This window comes from Seriola dumerili, unplaced genomic scaffold (assembly GCF_002260705.1).
Source record: "Seriola dumerili isolate Sdu_G_001 unplaced genomic scaffold, Sdu_1.0 BDQW01000409.1, whole genome shotgun sequence".
In the NCBI taxonomy this organism is placed as follows: domain Eukaryota; kingdom Metazoa; phylum Chordata; class Actinopteri; order Carangiformes; family Carangidae; genus Seriola; species Seriola dumerili.
The window spans coordinates 914,309-938,741 of NW_019174664.1; the positions used below are offsets into that span (position 1 = coordinate 914,309).

General features: G+C 41.2%; 1 protein-coding gene across 4 annotated transcripts in view; it reads left to right on the forward strand.

Annotated features, from left to right (window-relative positions):
- LOC111233558 (rho guanine nucleotide exchange factor 10-like protein) overlaps positions 1-24,433 on the forward strand; it is a 98,249-nt gene that overhangs the window by 58,873 nt on the left and 14,943 nt on the right. For all 4 annotated transcript variants that reach the window (XM_022761398.1, XM_022761401.1, XM_022761400.1 and 1 more), the window contains 5 exons: positions 657-778; positions 15,912-15,998; positions 21,029-21,243; positions 22,082-22,239; positions 24,220-24,362. In XM_022761398.1, the coding sequence (XP_022617119.1) occupies positions 657-778; positions 15,912-15,998; positions 21,029-21,243; positions 22,082-22,239; positions 24,220-24,362 (725 nt within the window). The remainder of the gene's footprint in view (positions 1-656; positions 779-15,911; positions 15,999-21,028; positions 21,244-22,081; positions 22,240-24,219; positions 24,363-24,433) is intronic.

Below are 24,433 nucleotides of genomic sequence, written 5' to 3' on the forward strand. Positions count from 1 at the left end.
ATGCAGATAGGTCTAATGGTTCTGTGGTGCCTTCACACTACAGGTAGAGAGTAGCTTATTCCATGGTTAGGTATGCAAACAAACCAGGAAGCAAATTTTAGCAAGCTGTTGAATTTCATGCACAATTTGGTTTCTGTAAATTGAAATTGATGATGACAAAATTACATAATGGGAATACTTTGGCAGATTTGCTCGTTGCCTTGTCAGGGGTGCACCTGTTGTAAGGCTCAGAGCTATGAGCGCTGAGATGGCGCACACACCAGGCAGATCCATTATTATAACTCAAATCCAGCAGTTGCATTTTTCCTGCAGGGACTGACTCTCACTGTTGATTAAGTGCAGGTTTAATCACTGTTGAGGCCCTGTGTTGGAAGTACCTGGCCTCGCCTCCTACAACAGGGAATAGGCCTCTGGCTGATTATAACATTCACATGCTAATAACACCATTCATATTACGTGCCTGAAATGTCTCTCTGATTATTTTGCATGGTTTTGACATCTTGAAGGAATTTACAGTTTGGCTGAACTGTGAGTGTGAGATTCATGGTCCCAATAAGTGTCAATAAAACAAGCTGGTAAACTGCAACAACATAAAGTTAGTACCGCCTTTGTGAGAAGAAATGAAAAAGTCACTGTTTTTTTTTTTGCTACTTCAGGAGAGGAGAATTCACCAGGTTGGTTATGTGGAGAGGATGACGGGAAAACGATGGCCCCGCTTTGGTGTCCGCTGCTTTCCTGTCACATGCCTGTCTTCGCTATGAAGTCACCAGAGAGAAAGGTAAATCCGCCGACACCTTTACAAGATAACGATCATCTCTTGAAGAGCACAGGCTTACTATATGTTCTCGAGTTTCAAAAGGTCTGAATCAGATTAACTCTCATGCAGTATGCATGTTTTAAAAGGAAAAAAAAAAATCAGTTTTTTCATATTTGTGTCTTAATGAAATCTGAAGCATAATTGAGGGAATAGATGCCATTTTCAGATGAATCACGTGGCGGTTGCTCTCAGTTTGAAGTTTCAAATCACTGCGTCTTTCTGAGCTTGTGTGTTCAGTGTTTCTAAACTGACAGTGGCAGTTTTTACTCAGGAAGTACCTCTCTTAGAATCAGTCTATGAAAGCAATTTGACTTTCACTGACACTAACTTCTCCTCTTATGCGGCTATTAGCCCATAGTAATATGAAAATTTTAATAAAGAGTTTGTCCACAGAGATCATAGTGCCAATTAACACCGCCATTTTTCCCATTGAGTGCAATCAAAGTGCACATGCCTTGCCCTAACAGCTAAGAATACATTGTCTCACTGATGATCTCACTCAAAAATACCTAGACTATTGGAATTACAAGGTGACACGAGAGCATCCCCTCAAGATGCTGGCTGAAGAATATGGATCAATACAAGCTGTTAAGACCTAGAAGCCTCCAATAGATCAAATGGTCAGCACAGGTAAGAGATAGACTAAAAGGGTTTAGAAGTCAGAGGAAATGGTTTGAAATCAATTTGCAAGGGCTGAAAGATGATATTTCCAACCACATTTTCTATCGCCATAATGTGGTTACAGGTCTTTCTGAGGTGGGTGGTGGTGGGAGCCAAATTACCATGGCCACCAGGGAAGGATGTTATAAAGTGATCATGCAATTATCTTAATGGCTGTGGGAAACCCAAGCATAAATCAATGTTTCAACATTAGATTAAGATCTATACGCCACGCCATAGTCTGCTAGCCATGTGGACAAGACAGGAAGGTGGTGCGAAACAGCAGCTGGAGGTGAGGAAAGTGTAGCTTTGACACGGGAGGGGGAATTTCCCGAAAGATCTTGCTGACGTTCCAGAGTATTCTGTAAAAATGTGTTACACCTGGCTGGAAGAGAAGCCGAATCAATTAATATATTATGAGCCAGTGGGACCCAGTGGTCTCGGAGGATTTGCTCATATTCTCCACTTCGCGCACAAACAAATGAGGCACCTGAGCATGCCAGTGAAGGGCACGGCGGCCATGTCAGTCACAGATGAGGTTTAGCATGAAATTGTTTCACATGGCTTTATTTTTTGAGAACTAGCAAATTTACATACGTTTTTGCACGTCGTTGCTGTGAAGGCCTGTAATGGTCGCTCATGGTCAGGCTAATGAAAGGGAAAGGGAAACACTTATGCTCGCTTTGCTGTGTGTGCAAATATATACTCATGTATGTTTCTGTGTCTCTATGTATGTGCTTGAGTTGCATGTTTCTCTGTATCTATTTGACTGTATACTTTAGCTGTGTACTTAAATGCATCACGTGAATGGGTGTGATAGGAGTGGGGGCCTAGATATCAGAAAGCTGAAGAGGTAAGCAGTAGTATTTCTTTCCCTTTTTTGACTAAAGAGAAGGTAGCATTAAATGGAGTGACTTTAAGTCCTTCATGCAGAGCAGACTGTGATTAGGGGCTTAACTCAGCAGCAGCCCCCCTCTCCCTCTCTGTGTCTCCATCTTTGCCTCAGCCACTGCCTCTGGGACACACACGCCTCTCTGTGCCAAAGCTCCGCAGCATCTCTTTCTCCAGCTCTTGCAGCTTCTCTTGGCAGTCTGAGTTACAGTGAGTAGAAAGGATGAAGAAAAGGAGGCAAAAAAAGAAATCCCAGATTAAAAGAGATGTGGCCGAAGGGGCCGAAGCCATTTCCTACAGAAAATAAAGTTCTAAAGCAGCGTAGCATGAACAACACGCACAGGTCACCTAAGGGAGCTCAACCCACTGCTGGCTGTGTGCAGCTCCGTGCGCCCCGGTCCACTCAGTAGGAGCCGGACTGGGCTACTGGGCGAACTCGTTAGGCACCGGAGATAAACCTTATCACAAGTCTACTGAGTGAGAACAGCGGGGGCAGACGGACTCCTCTCAATTTATCTCTTTCATTTTCTCCCTCTCTCTCTCTCTCTCTCTTTCTCTCTCTCTCTCTCTCTCTCTCTCACTCTCACTCTTTCCCTCACACACACACAGAATCAGGTGCTATCTTGGTTAATAGACAAACCACATTCTGATGGTCGTTGTTGTTTAAAGAGTCGGTGCACGCTCCGTTTCACTGCCCTCTCTGCCATTTTGAAAGATGAAACAGAGCAGGTTTGGCAGTTGGCCCAAAGGGAGGGTATGAGGTGGTTGGGTTAAAGGATTAATAGGTGATGCTATAGCAAAAAGGCTAACAGCTGAGCCAGATTTCTATACAGGAGAATCAGCTGTTAAATGGAACAATTAAGGCCATTTTCTTTTTAACACAAGTTCTGTAGCATGTTAGTACATGATGTAGCTTTGAACAGGATTGATGCCTTTAATTATTATTAATACATTAATTATATTTATTTGACTGAAATCTTATACAGAAATCTGAAATCACACTTTTACATTGCCTTGTTCCTAAGTGCACTGATGTTATGATGGCATACATCACTGTGGCTAAAAAAAAAAACAGTGCTAAAACATTAATTCAGATGTATCTGTTATGTGTCTGACACACAACAGATGGATGAAACATTTAAGTGATTTGCCCCATTTTAGCTAGTTCAGTCTTGATGTGAGTATTTACTGCTTTATATAAAGCAAATTTTGTACTTTGGGTTTTTGGGATGTTTTGGAACAAAACAAGTAATTTGAAGATGTCACTTTTTGGCTCTGGTAATTGCTGATAGTCATTTTTCATTATTTTCTGACATTTTATAGACATAATGTGGACGTAATGGTTAGATAGTAGTCATAGCTATTGACACTTGGCCTTGCATCTTGTGTGTCAACTCACTGTTCCCAAAGTAGCAGATACATTTAAGAATGATATTTACTTTTTTGCATAGAACAAAGTTGTTTGTAATGACATTTGTTTGTAGTTACAGTATGTGGTATCTGGAGCTATGCAGGACTACATCCACCGTTCCCCTTTCCATCCCCCTGTGTGACTATGAGCCTTACAGAGTGTTATCAGCCATTTCTTTAGTTTTGTTTAGCAAGCTTTGCTACCCTGAAGCCTGGAGACCAATAATGGATGTATTTATGAAACCCAATAACCTGACAGCTCAGCAAGCTGTATAACAACTGGCATGCAATGGCGTCACATAGTGCATTGGGAACTGAATGGCTTAAATTACGTGCCTGTCTCTATCTAGGACACATTTATTTTCTTGTGCACTGTATTTCTGTATAACCGCTCATTCAGCAAAGCTCTGAAGAAGATCAATGCCTAGTTCCTGTCCTAATCTAACCATTCTGAAAGAGGTGAACATGCATACTGTATGTGCAGTATTTTACAGTGAGGGGACAGGAATCCCTTGGCTGCATAATGATTCACAAACGCCTCATATCTCCTTCAGTTGGAAAGCACCTCTTCCTCTGCAACTCTAAAAGGTTCTTAAAGATCCAAGGCTACAAAGACTTTCGAAATAGTAAAGGGACATGTTTCCAGACTCCATTTATGAGGCATTAGGCTAGGACAGGGTTGAGGATGGCTGCTATGCCAGAGCTCTTATAATACCTTGGGGGATTTCATCATGTATGCTTTGAAGTGTAGAATGACAAACTGGAAAAGGGTTTGGGCTGCATCAGGGTTAGCTTCCCTTCTCTTTCTCTGAGAGGATTAGCTTCTGTGTCTCAGCTCAGAAAATGGCAAAGCTTGCTCACATCTCAACCCTAATACACTCCACTAGTTTACATAGATCACAGAGATCACCATTATTATTTATTTATTTACTTTTGTATGTCTTCCCCTTTTTTTCGATGGGGGTGTAGTTAGGTCTTGAAATCCATTAAAAATGTTCTAGGCCATTTCTGTCCTTGTCATCCAGTGAAATCACACTGTACTGGGTCATCAGGGTCTATGCTAGTTCACCCGACTAGCTGAGGCTTTTGGGCCATGTTGTGCATGTTCCTCTCACGTGCTGTGTCATCCATCTTCCCTGCTGATGGACTGATAAGAGAACAGCACTGTGCATTCAGCAAGCTACATGAAAGTGACTGCACGTACAGAAAATGAGCTTGTCGAGTGGCATTCTTGGCAACAGTAAATACACTGTGTTCACAGCTACGTTTATAGCATTGTCTGGTGAATGACTGATTTACGAACATAATGACTCAAAGCTCTTAAAGCCAAGATGCAGGAAATGGTTCAGCGTGAAGGCTGCGTGTGGGTGAAGCACACCACAGATGAGATGCTATGTTATGAAATATGGATTAAAAAGGAGAAGGACAATGTGAAAAGGTGGCCTTTCCCTGATGCAACGCCTTTTCTGATGATTTATTTCCTCTCTCCCCTCTAGACTGTTTTTTATTCTAATTTTTTTTAAGGTAAAGTCATCAAGTTGACACGTTACGCAACGCCTCTCCCTCTGTTTCTCTTGAAGGTCGTTTGCTACCTTTCAGAGTAGCAGATATCAGCCACCTCTCTGAGTTGTGGAGAATAGATGCCACAGCATGGATTAAAAGCTCGTTCTCACCATACATCCACCGGGGCGTATCAGCTCCCTTTCTAACTCTGCAGTAATATCCTTCTAGCAAACAGAAAAACAGACAAACAGCAGGATGCACAAGTGCTTGAGACACTTTGGAGAGAGCACCCCATTCTCTCTCAGACCCAATCCTCATCAGGATCAGCTTTCTTTTTCCCCATGGATTGCTTATTAGAGCTTTAGGATCATCTACAGTACACGGGCATTTCTGTGACCATCAGGATCAAATGAATCATCATGATGACCAACAATACTGACTGTGCTGTGCTCTATTACTCTATTTGGCTGTGTTTGCTTCATTATCATTTCCACAAATGATGCTTAAACATGCCATCAGTGGCTTCTCGTCAGCCTCTTAATTTAGGGGATATGTTAAAAATCTGTTTCTACATCCCTTCAGTTTAGACCCACAAAGTAATGAGTGTTCATGAGCACAACATGAGTTTCAGCATATTGCATGGTTTGCATTTTAGGACATTTTAATGCAATAGATACTCACCCAATATCAGGCATCATGCTGATGTTTTCAGGGTGTGAAGCAGAACCAAAATCAACAGCTGCTGTCTGTAATATTAACACATTTCCATGTTTTGTAACTGTTCTGATGGTTTTTTTGCAACCTTCACTCTGCAGAGATTTATGTATTATGGAATTCATTCATATCATACCTCCTGATCAATTTTTATTTAATGAGCTGTGTTTGTTCAAATGCACCGAGAGCCGCACTCAGAGAAAAATAACTTACCTCAATTCTAGTTGTAAATTTTGGAACCACTCTCAGACTGAGAAGCTTTGTAAACATGCACCACGGTTCTCTCCACAAAAAACAGACCACTGCTGCTCATCCTCTGAGTTCAAAGGGGGAAGACAAGCTTTTGGCATGCGGAATATGAGAATGCAGGAGGAAGTGTCAATCTAATTTTTCTGTGTGAAGCTGGATCACAGCGGACCTGTCGCTGGAGCTGATACTGCTTGGCCCTTCTGGCCATCGTGGCTCAGCTCAGCAAAACCCAACTCCAGACACACCAAACTTGTCACTGTCACAAATACAGGGGGCAGTGACAGCACACAAGCTCTGACTGCTTAACACTCCCGATCAAAGAGGACCTCTCTCAGAGGTCAGGGCAGAAGTCAAACTTTGGCATTCACAGAGAACAACTCTGAGGAAGTCGTGACAGTTTCCAACATCTTGGCTAATGTTCCAGGAGTGAATAGAGGTCAGGCTTTCTTCTTTGTAGATCTGGATCTCTACGCTGCCAGAGCTAAGCAGCATCAGCAGTCAAGTTTATTGAATTTAAGTAATGGTTAGAAGATACTTTCCAGCTTCAGGCTGCACCACCTCCCTTTGCAATAAAGTCCTATGTCAGCAGCAAACAAAGTTGCAAGAACCACAGAGGCAAAAATTTAGATGTGGTGGGTGGGCACTGTGGTGTAAATTTTGACTAGCATTAGCAAAGTTGCTAATAGGTGGTGGCTATGGAGCTACCCTTTTCAGAAGCACTTGTGAATTAGATGTGAAGACAAGAAAATTTGCAAAAAGATATGAAGTTCTCAGAGCTTATTTGACATATTTTATTTGTTTAGATTTTCATTCTTATAATGTATGAAACGGAGTTGATATTTTTCCAAATGCTCTGATGAAAGACGTGTTTTCATAGATGAGGGAGATGGAGGAATTACATCATGAATGGTTGCCATGCTTGCCAATAGTACAGACTTTTCTCCCTGCCTCTAATTGGCTAGGACAGGAAACTGGTTTTGCTGCCAGAGTTGGCAGGAAAGTTGCTACTGTGTGTGTACTTGATGTGAATAATACATATACCCAAGAGGCTGTGTTAGCATCAGCATGCTAATATAGTAATGTCATCGTACCTAAGCTTTTAATTAATTTACTAAACAGCTGGAATAGGAATGAAAGAAAAAGATTTGGGAATTTTATTTTGTGTTGTATTGACAGGATCAAGCGGGGGGGTCACTGCTGGTTTTCACAGTTAGGCCGTATGAAAGAGATTCATTTACTGGATCTAAGTTCAGTTCTCTCATTATAATCTACATGCTAGCAGTTACATGCTGTGTGAACCCACTGCACGCAAGGGCCTGGCTTGTTTACTGCACAATTCCTTTTCTATTCATTACTCTCCCTGCCATTAGAGGGCAGTGTGGTGCCTATATATATATATGAATTGGGCAGACACACCCACCATTTGACAGCGAGGTCATTTGCGAAGGGCCTGATCAGTTGCCTTGACAGTTAACATACTAATTACAGGGAATCATAGACACTCTAGCAATGCCTCAGACTACAGTCCTTCTCTGGCCCTGGGTTTCTGCTCACTCTGTACTTGTCAAGATAGCATGCAGGAACAAATTATGTACCCAGAAGGGAAATCCTGCAGATCTGCTAAATGTGGTAATTCGGTCACATTCTTCCTCTGTGATTATACATCAATGTGGAGAGGACGATAGGCAAAAACTGCATCAATTCAAAAGGAAAGGGAAGAAAGCCCTCTCTCCTCTTTGATTTCCTATTGTGCCATACCAGTCCTGTCTGTTGCAGTGATATGTTCTCTCCTTATTTTCTGCTCTGCTAATTAGTCTTTGTGCTGTTTTGCTTTCAAGACACGGACAACTACCACTCTGAATGCTGCTTCATTTGTTGTTGTTGGCCAGTGTTAAGAGATTTAAGCACACGTTATCTTAACCTTCTGCTCTATTTTAAAGTCATTGCAAATGTAAACTTTGCATTTAGCTTTTATGTGATTTGTATGTTGAAACTAATGAGTCGAATCATTGCTTCTTTAATGAAAAACAAACTCTTTGGTTGGTCCGGACAAGACGGTTAAATCATGGCCAGAAAACAAAACATTTGTTTTAAAACATAAAAATACAGGCTTGAGACAGTGGGCCTTAAGTGTGGTGGTAGAACAACCAGATTAGTATGTGTGAACAGTTATGATTTGTGTTTGTCTCATGTTATGCCAAACAGGCCACAATAGAATAAGGATCCAAGGATTGTAAGGGGCAGATTCAAATTTGGGAGGTGCTCCTTGATGTGCAGAGCTTCCTTGGCAAAAGTAGCTTCAATTGCCACATGGCTAGGACTGAGCTGGCAACACAGCTCGCTTTGTTCTGCGTTTCCTGCCATCTGATATTAAGGATTATAGAAAGCCTCGTCCAATCTTGTGCCCGGGGTTTCATCTAGGACCCCATGTTGACAAACAGTTGTGTCAGTTTCTGTCTTTGAGGTGGGTAAAGATTGCTCATCCAAAGCTTGTCTGGAACCTGTGTGGATGTTTCCTGTCTCTGGCAAAAGGGAAAGGAAGATGGAGGAAGTGATTGACTACACGGAGAAGTTTGGCCTGTAGTCCTCTTTTGAACCCATTAATGCAGGGGCAGTACACTGCTTTCATCCAGAGTTGGAACTGCCATGGCCGCAGGAGTCAGTGGTGTGTGTGTGTGTGTGTGTGTGTGTGTGTGTGTGTGTGTGTGTGTGTGTGTGTGTGTGTGCGCGTGTGTGCACGTGCGTGTGCGTGAGTGAGAGAGAGAGAGGGGGCATAGCGACACAGCGAATTTGCATCACATTTGTTGGGCGTGTTGCAGTCGTTCAGCTAGGAGCGGTGAAGGGCACAAGGAAGAAAATCTCAGTCGAGTCATGAATATGAGTTTGTGATGTCCTACCAATGTCAGGCTGTGGCTCTGAGCAGCGATATGCAAAACCACTCTCCAACTTCATTCCACTTATTGCTGATATGATCTGTGGCATAGCCAAGGGAGACAGGGAATCGTTACTGTACAGACAGTGGTTATTAAATTGAGGGAAATGTCCTGAGCCAGTTTTAATAATAAGCTGATAGCCATATGCTTTTGCCGCAAGTCCTAACCACCTCTAAAGGACCTAATACAGGCCTATCAAGAGTTAAAAATCAGGCTGTCTAGTCAGCCCTCTCGTGCAGATGGTTTAATCTTATTGTCTTCAAATGACTTTGAATATTCTGTGTGTAACGCAGGCCTGCAAGCACAGCAGGTGGTTGGCCCTTTGATCTCCGGTTGTAGATGCCGGTGGAATTTAAATCACAGGGTGACATCTAGCTCATGAAATCATAACATGAACAGCAAGTTTCAACTTTGATCCTGTTGTCCTTTTGTATTAGGTTCATTAGAGAGTGTGATGTATTGGAAAACAGATAATGAGCAAACAACATTTTGCTGTCCCCGTCTGGTTGTGTCATGAGAGTGTGCAGGTCCACAAACAATGTGTGTATGAGGGCTTGTGTAGCACACAGTATATTGTATATACCTTGAGGATGTGCCATGTTACTTAAAATCATTCTACATTTTGAATATGTGAAATTCTTCTGAGTACCAATAAGAATTCAAAAAAAAAAAAAAACAGTTCCAAAAAGACAATTAGAATTTTGAAGGCCTAAATATTGGTCAAAACTAGCTAGTAACCTCAAAGTATGAAACGTCTCTTAATATGTCTATTACTATGGAGTAAATTCTCAGGCTGGGAACCGCCGCTGTAGAGCAATACTGAGTGTTTCTTATGTAGGTGATAGCAAATGAGTTATTTCAGACACAGCCATAATCATACCAGTTGACCTTCTGCTTTACATCAGCATCATGTAGAATAGAGGGCATTTTGACCCTTTCCTTTTGCCATCTGCTGACAGGTAAATTTGAATTGTTGAAGAATGAAAGCAGATATACAGGTGTATTATTGAACCATAATTCAGTCTGCAATTAAGATCTTATTTTTAGGGCACTGAAGTTTTTTAATTCATAGATTCAGATGAACTGACCCTGTAATCCTATACTCCAGTTTTCCTGGACTCAGAAAACTGTTGTATGCTTTCACCTTGTGCAGATGAAATCTTGTGTCTATGGTGGTCCTTCCCCTCCCCAGTTATACTGGTTAGTCATCCACACTGAACAGTTGCTAAAAAGCACATTTTTCTTTTGTTTTATTTCAGATCACACCATCTGTTTGTCAGAAACATTATTCAGTTTTTCCATAGATCCTTTGAGGGTTTTTTCCCCATTGTGTGTTACTTTTACAACATTATAACTACCAGATTTTATTTACTTATTTTTGTTTACTTACAACTGGAGGTAGAAGTTGAGCTCATGAGGGGAAAAAATCCAAGAAATCAAAGAAAGAAAGTGTTCTACTTTCTTCCTTCTATGTTTAGGTGTGTTTTCCAAATGCACTTCATGAGAATTTTAAGACAGAAATCGGTAAATTGGCTACGGTCAGCTGAAGAATACGTTGTAGTGCGTAGTAGATGTAGAGCATGCTCCACAGCAGATGTACCTATAGGGTAAGAGTCACACAATCTAAGTTGATGCAAAAGGTCAAAAGGAAGACCAAATATGGTCAACAGACTGAAACATCTTTTTATATTTGAGTAATGAAGAATTGCCATTCTCTGTCAGAGCTTGCCTTCTTGTTAACCCGAGCAGCAACTTTGCAAAATCTCTCATGTTAGGAGCTTGTTTAGTGTGCATTACCTGTAGCAGTGCTCGGGATGTAAGTAATTTCAGGCTGAATGGCGATTCACTCTGCGGCCATCCTGCCTGTAGCCTAAGGCAGTGGGGTTGCAGTGGAGAGGGAGCGTCAGCACCAGTCAATTACCAGTTAATAAACAGTGGAAGTTTTCTATTAGTGCTTGTTAGTGCGTGTAAAAGATTGTTGGTATGTGGAATTGGGGGAAGGCACTGTGACTATGGAATTAGAAAAAAACAGGCATATTTTCTTTCCCTGTGTCTAATACACAGCACCCAGTTCTCTGTATGCATGCCGTTTATGGAGATAATATTTGTTATTTGATTTTCAGCAGGCTATACAGTGCAATATATTGTATTTGCAAACTCATTTTTTTCTTTTGAACAGTCCAGAAATGTGTGCTCAGTAGTTTCACTTAATGCAGTATTTCATAAGTGTCTATAGAGCACTCTCTCCAATAAAGAGAATCCATTACATAAGCACGGTGGAGGCCAAACAATGCAATACTGGCTGCAGTGTGTGCTGATAACATTATGGGCCCCTGATGAATATGATGCATGCACCCTTTTTGGATAGCAGTTGTCACAAATCTGATGTGTGGAAGATCTCCCACATTACTGAGAGCACATTTCACTATGCTTACAGAGCGATATTGCTGTAAGGAAAAACAGTGCACCTGAGTAGCCTTGGGAAGTAAAACAACATTAATTGGATTTGGGAAAGTCATCCTTACCAAGGGGACACTGCTCTGACGGTCTGACAGCCGAGAGCATGAATCATTAAAACCATACCCTGTCATATTAGACCACTACCAATAACCACCACTGCTTACATTTGTTGACATACAGAGCCAAGAGCTGTAGCAGTGTGTAACTGGGCAAAAATGTTCACAGTAGATAAAAGACAGTCACAATAACTTGTCCCATCCATTCTGTCCTGTAGCAATGGGTGTAATGCACACATTTTACATTTATCTTCCAGAAAAGCGATGGATGCTCTTTTGCTAACCATTGCCACCTGGCACCAGCATATGGGCTGGCGCCCTCTTGGGGTAATGGGTGGGGCGGACTCTCTGTCGACCATTGGGTCATTGGTAACCAGCAGCTGGGAGGCCGCCCTCTCATCACATCAACAAATCCCGCTTTAATTAGCTCACCTGCCCGTTTCCTCCCCACGCTCCCCAAAGTCCTCCATCAAACCTCCCTCAGCCGGCTTACAGCCTCACCTCCCTCTCTCATCCTGCCTCCACACCTGGGAATAGCTTCAGCTTCTCAACTTCACACCTACAGCTCTGCAGACACACACATACACACACAGACTGTGCTATAAACAAGACTGACAATTGACTTTCAGAAAGCTTGGATCTCATTGATTTTTAAATGGTGCCTCACTGATACCTTATTAGCATTGGGATCGCCACTATGATCATCATTGAAGACCCACGTTTCCTTTGTGCCCGTCAATATAATTTGCACATTCACAGGTGGAAATGATCTCACAGGCTTTGTTGTTATGCTCATCTGAGCTCTTTGCATTGGCTGTTTAAAGAAGTTCAATAAGTGGACAAGGGGTTTACTGTATTGATCATAGTCACTGTCTGCACTTTGATGGAAACACAATCCTCACCTTGGTGTCCTAGTGCACTTGAAGCCATGTGAGCCAACAAAAACTGTTTCATGTAACAGTCAGAGTTGTATTCCACATATGTAAGATATGTCCCATGCTAATTATTGCATATGTGGATTTACATCATTTTCCTACACAGAAAGAAGAGCTGTTTTTAAGCATAACAGGGTGAACAATGTTCAAAGACTAGATTACTCTTTATACATGAAATAATTTTACAAGAGTAGAAATCAGATTTTTCAAATGGTGAATACAGTCAGGGTAATTTTGTAAAACATCCACCGTGTTTTACGTTACTGTGTTTTCCTTGTAGGCTTCATTTCGTTGCCTATAAACAAATTGATGCAGTGTATTCCCACAGAGCTCTATTTGGGTTTCATCTATCCATAGAACATTGTCCCAGAAAGACTGTGGCTCATCTATGAAAATGTTTGCAAACATTATGCTGGCCTTTCTGTGCCTTATTTTTTCAATAGTGGTGTCCTACTCGGCCTTTGCCCATGGAGCCCAACTTGGTTTAATGTGCGACGTGTGGCGCAAACTGAAACCACTACTCCACATTGCTCCAGGTCAGCCTGAAGCTCTTTATGTCTGATTTTGTGTTTTTTCCACAATCCATAGCAACCTTTGCAGACTTCTCATTGAGTTTCTTCTTAGCCTCGCGTTATATGACTGCAAAACATCTTGGTAACATTACAAACTGTTGAATTTCAAAATCTTTGGCGACGCCCTCATAGCCTTGGGAGTTTTTATGTTATTTGATAATAGCCTTTCTGATGCTTTTAGACAGCTCTCTTATCTTCAGCTCCTTTTTATGCAGTAAAACCATCATTCATTGGTTAATTTGGGTCATGTTAACACTGAAAATAAGCACTGATTAATCTTATTGGTTTTTATTTTATTTTGATAATTGTATCCATTGTACATTTTGTGTTTGTATTTTTTTGCTATTATGCCAGTTTTTTTCTTCTTTTTTTTTTGCATTTATCTCTAAAGATTCTCTAAAAATTCTGAATTATGTACTTGAAATTCAGGGTTTCCAATCATTTTGACCAGGACTGTATCTCATTAAGAAACAAGCTTCTTCATTTACACATCAGCTCTTTATCTGAATGATCCCATGGCACATTCCTGCCCTTGAATATCTTATGAAGTTGGGGACTGCTCTGATAGAGGGGATAGATCCCACTTGTATTGCCATACTGACTCTGGAGAGTGCTAACAGACAAAACAATCTTGGCCTGGGAAGATTGGTCTACGATGCTTTCCAGTCTCAGGTGACTGATAAAATCCAACCACTATTGAACCACCAGTACAGTCCGCTATAGTGCTTTAGTCCCTCTGGTCCACAGCCACTCTCTCTCTCTTCACCGCGGGGCTTCCATATGGACACATATTATGGCTGCCACTTAATTACCTATCAAAAACATTTCACTGCACTTGATGAGGGGCTAACAGAAGGGGAGAGGGAGAAAAAAGACAGAAACAGTGGAAAAAGAGCAGGCATAAAAAAAAAAAAGTGAAAGATGGGAATGAGAAATGGGAAAGTGGGACTGAGAGAGTGATATAGAGGACGAGCCATGCATCTGCATAGTGAATTTGAATAGATGGAGACAGACACGGAGAGGAGAGGGAGGGAGGGAGTGAAGGAATAGCCTTGCAGTGCAGATGGGGAGAGCAGTGTTCTAGCCGGCATTCTTTTTTTCTTTTTTCTTTTTTTTTGTTTAGTGTTTACGAACACACCCAGCAAGAGAAAAAAGGGGGCGTGTCCTGGCCAAGGGAGGCTATAAATTACCTGTGATTGATGCTTACCACCGTGGAGGACGACAGTTAAAGACATGCGGCGCTCATTGTTGACCCCCCTCTTCACTCCCTCCATCCCTTTTAAGCCCACCAACTCAACAGCTCACCCACTGCCACCCCCCACCATCCCGACAACACACAATTAGCTGTTCCGTCTGTCAAATGGCCCACCCTTAGCGGTCAAACACCAAAATAATAATCATTCCCTACCAGACAGACTGTTAGTTAGAAGAGCAGCTTTCACCATGGGGGGTTTGATGCACTATTAGCCACGGGCTCTATACTGTAAATGTCAACCTCCATCAGTTCTTTTCAGGCAAACTCCTATATGTCTAAGGAATATAAATTTATTTTCCCTTTTTAGTAAGATGTTGGTTCGTTTTATTGATAATAAATAGTTTGACATCTGCCTCGGTTCAGGACTTCAACCTACAGGACCCTTGTGTATTCCCATGTTTGTCCAATTTCAATTCTAAAAGTAAATGTCACATTCCAGTTATACTAACCCCATGTGTCTTTTTAGTAAATGTTCTGTGCATCTTAGAGCTTCAAAATTATTATTATTGCATAGCAACTGTATAATCACAACACTCAACCTTTTTGCATTTGGAAATAACACGGAAATGGAATGGCTTTTTGTGCCGAAGCATCTGCTATGCTCAAAGTGTTATTTTTTGTGTTTCAAAGTTTGCTGAACAATGCTATAAATACAGTGTATAAACTGATAACAAGTGAGCGGATAGCACAGATACTAAAAGAAATAGAACTAACGGTAACATGAACACCTGGCCTGAAAATAAATAAAATAGATAAAAATTGTGTAGTGTAGAGAGCTAGAGCTAAAGCTAAAACTAGGCCAAAACCCGAATGTTTGCGTCCAATAATAACTGAAACATCTTGCATTGTTTTTAGTGTTGGTCTTTAAATCTTGGTGTTGCTAGTAGAAAGCAATCTAGTTCAACACATGCAGGTTGGTGGGGGGTGGGGGGGTGGGGGGTACAGCTGGTTGTCCACTAATCAGAAGGTCGATGTTTTGATCCCCGGCTCCTCTTGTCGACATGTCAAAGATACTGAACCCCGATTTCCCCTGATGGCTGTGCTGTCGGTATGTGTGAGTGTGTGTCTGTGGTATGCGTGAATGTGGCAATGTAGTGTAAAGTGCTTTGAGTGGTTGATAAGACTAGAAGAGTGCTATACAAGTGCAGTCCATTTACCAGTTACGCTACATACTGATAGGAACATTGTGGGATAAGTCTGCCGTTTGTATACGTCATCGATTTTTAGCATTCAACATATAAAATTTGCTGATTTAGATACAGATTGTTCACACATCTGTCAAAAAAGGAATTCATGGAGGGATATTCTGTAATTCTGTGAAAATGTAAGAAAGATGTTCTTGGTGATGGCAGAGTTGAAGCATTTTTTTGGGGAGTGCATCAAAAGAATAAAAACATAAGTTTGCATTGTTGTTCCTTGATACACATTAAATCAATATTAATTTTGTCTTTTGTAGCTTGAAGCTGCCCTCCATAATCCTGTTCACTGTGCATTGTTGGGCTTCTCTGCAGCGAGCACCTCCTTACCTCAAGGCTACCTCTGGGTAAGTAATGTGTTGCGTACACACACATATGAATGGATGCATATAAACACACCCACACACTCAATTGAATGCCAAATAATTAAAACCAATGACAAGGCAAAATAATGCATATTTTACAGTTGCCGATAATTTTTGCTTTTAACACAATTACCATGACATTTTAAACGTCCTCTCTACATTCTGCTCTCATTCATTAAAAAAGGGAATAAAAAATGTATCTCAAGGCTAAGAATGGGACATGCACCATTTTTTCTCTGTAAAATGTCACCAGGAAACTGTGAATTAATACAGTATAAAGGCTAGTAGTAGGTAACTGCTGCTGAGTGTTTTATGATGAGTGGGGCAAATTGTGCTGCCTGACTATCACATCACAATCCCCAGACTTGGGGGAATTTAGCGGATCTAGAAAGAGGGGGAAATTCAGGAAAAAAAATGATGCACGGAATCTGCTATTAATCTTTAAGTTTCAATTTTTGCTCCCTCTCCTTTTTGCAGAAGGTGGGCTCTTTATCAGGTAATCCCCTTTTGACCTAAAACATAGCTAAATCAAGTGTAGGCCCTCAAAGACACAGAGTACAGCTCAGTGTCTCAGACTTAATTGCTTTTGTGGTGCTATTCTAAAGAGGGCTGGGTGCTCACTCAGATGGGGAAAAGGAGATACTATATGGTGGAGCTGGAATTTAGAACATAGTCCTGTCAGTGTTTGAAGGAGCATAGGCGTCTCTGACCTGCAACTTTTAGAGCACATAGTTTTACAGTTGGCTTAAATGCCAATGACTTTGTCCTCCCACACCATTCAGAAGAGCACAAGTTAAGCTGTTCACACTATGGGCCTGATTTACTAAAGCTTTGCGTGCGTAAAAACGTGCGCAAACGCGACAGCACGCGCAAACACATGTTGATGCTGATCTACCAACCGGGCGCACCAAGGATTGCGTCTGTCAGTCGGGCAAAGTAACACGCGCTATCCAATTTGCGCTTCTGCCTTCATGAATATGCAATATAGGCGTGCCTGCCAGAACACGCAAAATATTGGGAGGAGTAGATGCAAATAGAATCATTTTGCGCACGCAATGTGATTTACCAAACTTCAAACTAATTGCGCTGATTATTTTTGCGTCTATATTTAGCACGTTTGAAAGTCAAGTCTTAGGCTACCTGGCACAGCCGTGCGCACAGATGGCTGCGGTCATTGTTGCAAGGAGGCACAACAACAGGCAACGGAGAGAACGCATCTTTTCTGTTCGTGTCACTCTTTTTGGAATGGCAGAAAAAAAAATAATCGAGACATATCGGTTATCCGGCGATGCCATGATGTCCTTTGAAAAAGAAAAAAACAAAAAAGTCATTCGTTCAGAGTTCAGAGTTCAGAAAATCCTTAAATAATAAATGTTGCATCATAATGTCAAGTGTTTCTTGTTTGTGCTATTTTGACAAAACCAAAAACTCACATTTTTATGTACTAAAGCCCACTTTCTTTTAGACATAGGAAACATTTAGTTCGGCCGAGTTCCTATCATTTTTTCCTGAAACTTGAAACAAATGGAAAACGCACACACTTCTGCGCCCCTGCTGGAAAGCACAAACAAAAAAAAAACCCTTTTGGCAATTACGCTTTTCCATTGCACAGCTAAAGAACGTTCATGACGCACGTTCATGTCTTATGTGGTGTACCTGAATGAATTAAAAATATTCCCTCTATCCCGTAATCTGCTCACCACAGAACGTCAGCTGCACCTGCTGTTCAATGGGAGACAGAGGGTCCTCCTCCTCCGGTCCCCCACTGTTTATTTGCCGATTTGTTATTCTGTGCGATTTTTTCCTTTGTTCTTCTACGAATGTCTTGCCACCTTTTCTTCATTTCATCCGGTGTTCTTTTGGTTTTCCCCACAGCATTAACCTTGCCACAGATTGCCTCCCATATTGCGTTCCTCCTAATAACGGTTAAATTCCGTTGCTATAACTCAGAAATGTGCTTGTTTGCCTCTTGTACCAGCACCTCCAATTCCGTGGCTTCAAATTTGCGCTTCCGTTGGGTCTGCTCGTTTGCATTCGCCATGGTGAACACCCTTAACTCGCGCAAAATCCTCATTTAAATAGGGCCGGCTCGATCACTTTTGCGCCTGTAGTCAATTGCGCTGTTAACCTAAGTAAATCACTCGCAAGGCCCAAACAGGCAGCGCGCGCAATCTATCCGTGTGCCCACGCAATTTAGCGCTCTTTATTTGGGATCTTAGTAAATCAGGCCCTATATGTGTGACACTAGTAGAGAATACGTCAATAAAGTGAGCGAAGGCTAGACTAAAGCATGTGTTTTAAAGTTTTCAGTTCCTTCATAGCTGCATGCATTCATCAGCAAAAAGCCGGTTATCTGTAGTGATAATGTTAATGTTGATAAAGTTGATAATGTTTTTGAAGCATGGCAGCGAGGCATACTGCAAAGAGTTGAGTGTTATTAATTCACAACCAAGTTAAGTCTTGTATAGAGACAAGTTCAAGTCATGTCTTAAGTCAGTAAGAGAAAATCTCAAGTTGAGTCTTGAGACTTCATAGTGTTATCTTGTCTGTCATTCAGTCCATAAAGGTAGTTTCAGGCTGCTGAATGCCGACCAGCAAAATGACAGATCATTTCAATGTTTAGCAGACAATTTTTTATGAATGGAATTCACATCTAATGAGTGAATTTCCATAGATGTATATTATTCAAACCAACCTTGAACAGGACAAGCAGTTCATTGAGTATTAATCACATCAAACTCTCTTCCCTCACGATGAATGTTATATACTGCACAGTACAACACTTAGCCACAGCAAAAACAAACTGGTATCCACTAAAACACATAATAGTGAAGGCCTGCAGATCCAGCAAGAATAATTAGTGGCTGAGCGTTCCCGCCCCCAGTTGGTTCTACCTCCCTGGCAGGCTTGTCAAATAAGGGATGACACTAATCATGTTAAAGTGAGATGGGCTATGGGGATTTCTGTGTGCTTTGATCAGAGTAATGACATTGTGTCTAATCAGGCTGATACCCCAGTGTTTCCCTGTTTGCTTCACCCTCCTTGTCCCACTTTTCCCAATATCCTACTTCTCATTTTTTAGATAAAGTCTCCATTAACTCTGCCCTCACGTTTCTCATCTTATACATTTATTCAGCATGTTAGCATTCATAGCTAGCGCCAGTGATAGGGAACTTGAAATGTATTTTCTTCAGAGTATATCAACAATCTGGTGATCCATGGTTTTGGCTTCTTAATGTGGCGAATAGAGTTGAGCAGAGTGTGCTATCATGACCATTCTCCCACGCTTCCTCGCTGTGTCCAGAGCAATCTAATTAATGCTGGCAGAGCATTTACTGTTTGGGAAGTTTTTTGCTTCTCCCAAGCTGAGAGGAGGAATCTGTCCAGGGCACAGTTCCAGATATCTATTTCTCCAAATAAGTAGTGATGACTTTGTCAGGACACAACATTTGCACTGGCTGTTGGGGGGTGGATCGTGGTGACAGTTGTGTGTGGAAGGGTTAGGGAGGTACAGATGGACATGTGAATGTATAAATTGTGTAGGAGTCTGGGTGAGGGGGCCCTTGCCTCTGGCTTTGGTTACTCAGAGTCACTTGAAACTGTGTTTTTTTTGGGCCCCTTGCTGCAAGATAAGTCTTCCCTATCTTCTTTTCACCCTGTGCAACAGACCATTATTTGTTCTGGCTCATTCTCAAGAGCCCACAGGATCGCTCCTGTCCAGATTCTGCACGCTGATACAAATCAAACAAATGATTGCATGCAAATAAGGGTGAGCATGGAGGAGAGGAGCTAAAGACTATATTTAGCTCATGTCACATTCACACAATGTGATTCATACAGAGAATAAATCTTCGCTGTCTAGCACCAAGCAACCGTGCCATTTTTCCCCAAGAAGGGCTTTGTATTTTGTCTGGACTTCCACCTAGGCCTCACACAGGGGTAACAAATGAAATTATATTGAAAACCTACAGTGACACTTTAATTGTTTGGGAATGGGAGCAACACCACCTTAATTGGAATTGCATCAGAGAGAGGTTGGGGGGCTCTTGCTGTCTTTGTTTTCTCAGCATTGGCATTGACAGGCTTACACAAAGGCCAATACAAATTTGATACATAGGAAATCAAGTCTATTGGGGCCAGCAGTCAGCCTGTAGGGTATGAATCACCTTGGGATGCTTATTATGATTGGTGGACCTTTTTGGTAACATCTAAGGTTGCTTTCCTGTTTGTCAGGGAGGTTTTTTTTTTTTTTACAACTTGTGCTCCTTTCAGAAAGGGTGAGACATCTACAGACATTGATTGGTAGAAACTTTCTCCAAATTGAGCTACTGAGAGCTCCCAGCTTTCAACAGCTTGTGCACTTGTGTGTACTTCTTCATTGGTATTGAGAACATCGTCTTCGAGTGTTGAGGGTGACCTTGGACGATTTAAAATCAGACGTCAGTTCAATTAATTGAAAATGATTTTATTTTCATTTTATCATGAACTGACATAAGCAATTGATTAGCCACTTGGATCTTGTAAACTCATAAAAAACTGTTAAGCAACTCAGGGCTCTTCAGAAAGCTCGGAGAGCCTCTCCGTTCTGCACTGATGAAAAGCTCGCCGAGTTTTAAGGATTGTTTGATGTTCTAGAGATGACATTGTGAATCCATTACATAATGTGTTTAAAATTCCACGCGATATTCAAAGAAACTGAGGGAGAACTACAAACGACAAGATCTGAAAGGATAATTGATTTGAACTTTTTTTAAATCTAAATTGCTGACAGGTAGAGAATGTTGAAGCAAAGACACATTATCCCCTGGCCTTCACAATTTGATTAAGACAGTGAACACACATTGGTAGCATGATCTAAGGGAACTTGGCCTGGTTCTGCACGCTGCTCTTCCTATATCTTTTTTTCTATTCCGGCAGAATAGTTTATTACTTGCCGCATTATGATTCTGTCCATTGGTACAGCTTTACATGGGGTCTCGACCTCTTTCAACCAGGCTTTTTTCTCCCTACAGGTGGCTGGTGGAGGAGAAGGTTCTCAGGGGCAGATAGAGATATTTTCCCTCAACAGGCCCATGCCAAGGGCTGTAAAGAGCCTGCAGGTAGGCTCTGCTGTCCGATGTCTGGAATATGTACCAGAACCGTCTCAGGCTGAGGAAGTGGAAGCTGGAGTTCACAAGGCACCCTCAGGGATCAGCTCCAACATTTGTGTTGGATTAGACGATGGACGGTGAGAGACTGATATCACAGAAAGCAATAGGTGTCTGAGGAGAAAAAGCTTCCGTGTTGATATAAAATGAGCCAGAGCAAATTGTCAAATTAGATTCATCGGAAATAAGTTTTATCTTCAAGAAGAAGCACAAATATCAACATAAGAAAACAAATGCTTTTCAATATGCTCCACATCTTCTGTTGTAAAATAATATCCTGTGTTATCCTTTGTTACGGGCTCTTGAGATTTTTAGCAGTATAGATTTGCTTGTCGATATTTCATCAAAACAAGAAATCAGAGCTGATACCTATCACCTCAGTCTACTGCCATAGTTACAGTGAATAAGTTGGTTTTTAATTTTTTTTTCAAACAGAATATTCTTGAATTTCAGATTTACCTGTTATGTTACTACATATCATTTACAGTAGTGTTTAGTCATTTGTATGAGAATAAGAAATCATATGTCAGCAGTTTGTTTTTGCTGACTCATTCTCTTCTAATAAAAGTGTCTGTCCAGGGAAGAAAAAAGACATACAGTTTAAAAAAAAAAAAAAATCAATTTCTGCATTTCAGCACACTCAAATAACTGTCATCTCCAATGCTACTTCTTCTACTTCTTCTTCTTCTCTGACAAAGAGAAACAAAAAGCAATGTGCATTTGTCATTCTGAAGAAGACAACAAGATGTAGCAAAGTTAAGATGGGATTTCAAACATGAGAAAGACAGAGTGGTTGCACTTACACAATGCTTTGCTCCAGAGTCAACCGTTAAATCAAACTGCATGAAAACGAGGCACTCCGTCATTTCAAATGACACCCATTTATCATGTTTGCCTGTGCTGCTTTTGTTCTTCCAGCATCCTGGTCTATGGCAGTGTGGACACTGCAGCACAGTGCCTATTGACCCTCCGTAACCCAGAGGGCTGCCCTGTGCTGTGCCTGAAGCACTCCTCTCGCTTCCTGTTTGCTGGCCTGCGGAATGGGACCATGATGGTTTATGGAAGAAATAACAGCGGTAAGGCGCTGGTTGTTTTGTTTTCAGAATGATGGCTGTTGTTTACTGTGTGTCAGGGGTGGCTGTTGCTACTCTCTGTGCATGGTCTGTTGGGGAAGTGGGAATGTGTAGTCTATAGATGATACCTCTTTTCTCTTAAGGTGTGACAGTGAAATGGACTGAGTATACATATATATATATATATATATATGTTTTTTAATTTTCTAATGCAGCATGTTAATCAACAAAAATATTTTTTCATACAGTAAAATTATTGGTACAAATGAGATTCTGTTTTCATGCATTACGTATTTATGAAACAGCTCTGTGGTAAACATCTATTGTGTTCAAACATAAATTGTTTTATTAATTTGGCCTATAAATATTAGTGTTGTGTCATGCACATAGACTGTATGATACATTTTTCAGAAAACCCATTTCCAGAATGAAAATGATTTTAATTTAGAATTGCCTTTGAAATGATTACTCTAGAATCACTTTTTCCTTTACGCTATACTTCCCATTCCTAGTGAATTTCATACCCAGTGTAAGTATGAAAATAACACCTCACCATGTGGTAGATGGCATGCCATGTTTAGTCAGGCATTGCACAAGGCCAGGGGGGCTTAACACCATCTCAGCAGTGGGTTGCAGTCTTCACAGCCAGCGGGAGCACAATAGCTCTATCACTGGGTTCCTCTTACCTGGCCACAGTATGTCAGCGCGCCTGCCTTCCTCCTGTGCTCCTCTCTCCTCCCAAGCAGAAAGGATGATTAATTACACCAAGCTGCTGCATGCCGATTAAATATTACTATTCATGCTTTGTATATCAAAAAAAAAAGGGACGGGAGAAAAGCTCTGGAGGGTGCTGGGGAATGTTTGTGGATTCGGCACATCTGTTAAAGATTTATGCCCTTGACTAGTGTGCTACTGTCTCAAAACAAGTCTGCAGCAGCCAGGAAATGCCAAGGTTTCAGTCAAGACTTGTATCAAAAGGCTTATGAATACACACAACATATTGTTGTTTTGTGAATAATGTGCTCCAGCTTTTCTCTCCGAGATATGCACATCAGACATCATGTCAGCTTAAAATGAAAATATTTTACAAGGCAAAGAAAGTTTGATTTAGTGCAACAAGACTGGTCCCCCACTATGTTAAAGAGTGAGAATCATGGGCTTGGTCTTGCTTTGCGCAAGGGGCCATAGGGACATTTACAAGAGTGAATTTTGAAAAGGTGGAAAAATGACCTTTATAACATGCCAAGCAATTAACCTGTGGAAGTCATAAGGCATTGTAAAGCTATTCTGCTATGAAAGGCAGAAATAAACAACTCAAAATGTTAATTAAATGGCTGGATGCACTCCCTTCTCTAATTTTGCTTCATTAACGCATGGCAAAGGAAATGCTTATGTAATTCACTTTATAATGTGCTTCTGTGGTAGCTGCAACGTGTGCACTGTGATTAAAACTCAAAGGAAAAAGGTCTGCTTCATTTTCACACTGATGAAGCAAAAAGAGTGAGCGACACAGCGAGAGAGAGAGAGAGAGAGAGAAAAGAACTGGCAATAAAGAAGTTGGAAAGTGGATTAAAGTGTACCAGACTTATTAGCATGTGGGTAGCAAGGGTGCAAACATTGTGCTGCACAGTGTGTGGTGATTCAAATGGAGGTCCACAGATGTACTTAGTCAACTTTAGTTCATATTCCCTCAAATGGCTGTTTTTTCATTAAATCCTCGACTGTGAGCTCTCTCCACTGACGCTTTAGTAATTGCTCAACATTAAATAGCTTTAAGAGTATTTTTTAAAATAAACACCAAGGTAACTCGCTGTGATACAAGAGCCAAGATTTTAATTTAATTGCCTCACTCAATATGAAATGTTGAAATAGAAGTGGGGCCTTCAGAGTTGAAGCTAGATGTGATAATAGCCAGAGATTTTAAGGGTTTCTATAAACCCCTAGCTATTGGTTTTTTGTTCACTCTGTTTTGTTTTCCCTCAGATGATCTTTGGGAACCTGACTCCTGCAGATGTGTAAACCTCGGCTCAGAACCAGTGCGGACTCTGTTGGTGTTAGATGACTCAGTGTGGGCAAGCTGGGGGAACTCTGTCACAGTTATAGACATCTCCAGCCTCGCAACTCAGGTAAATAACTATATCATTGCTGGGCACATAATGTTGCAGTTTACCATGTTGAAAAAGAAAAAAAAAGGAAA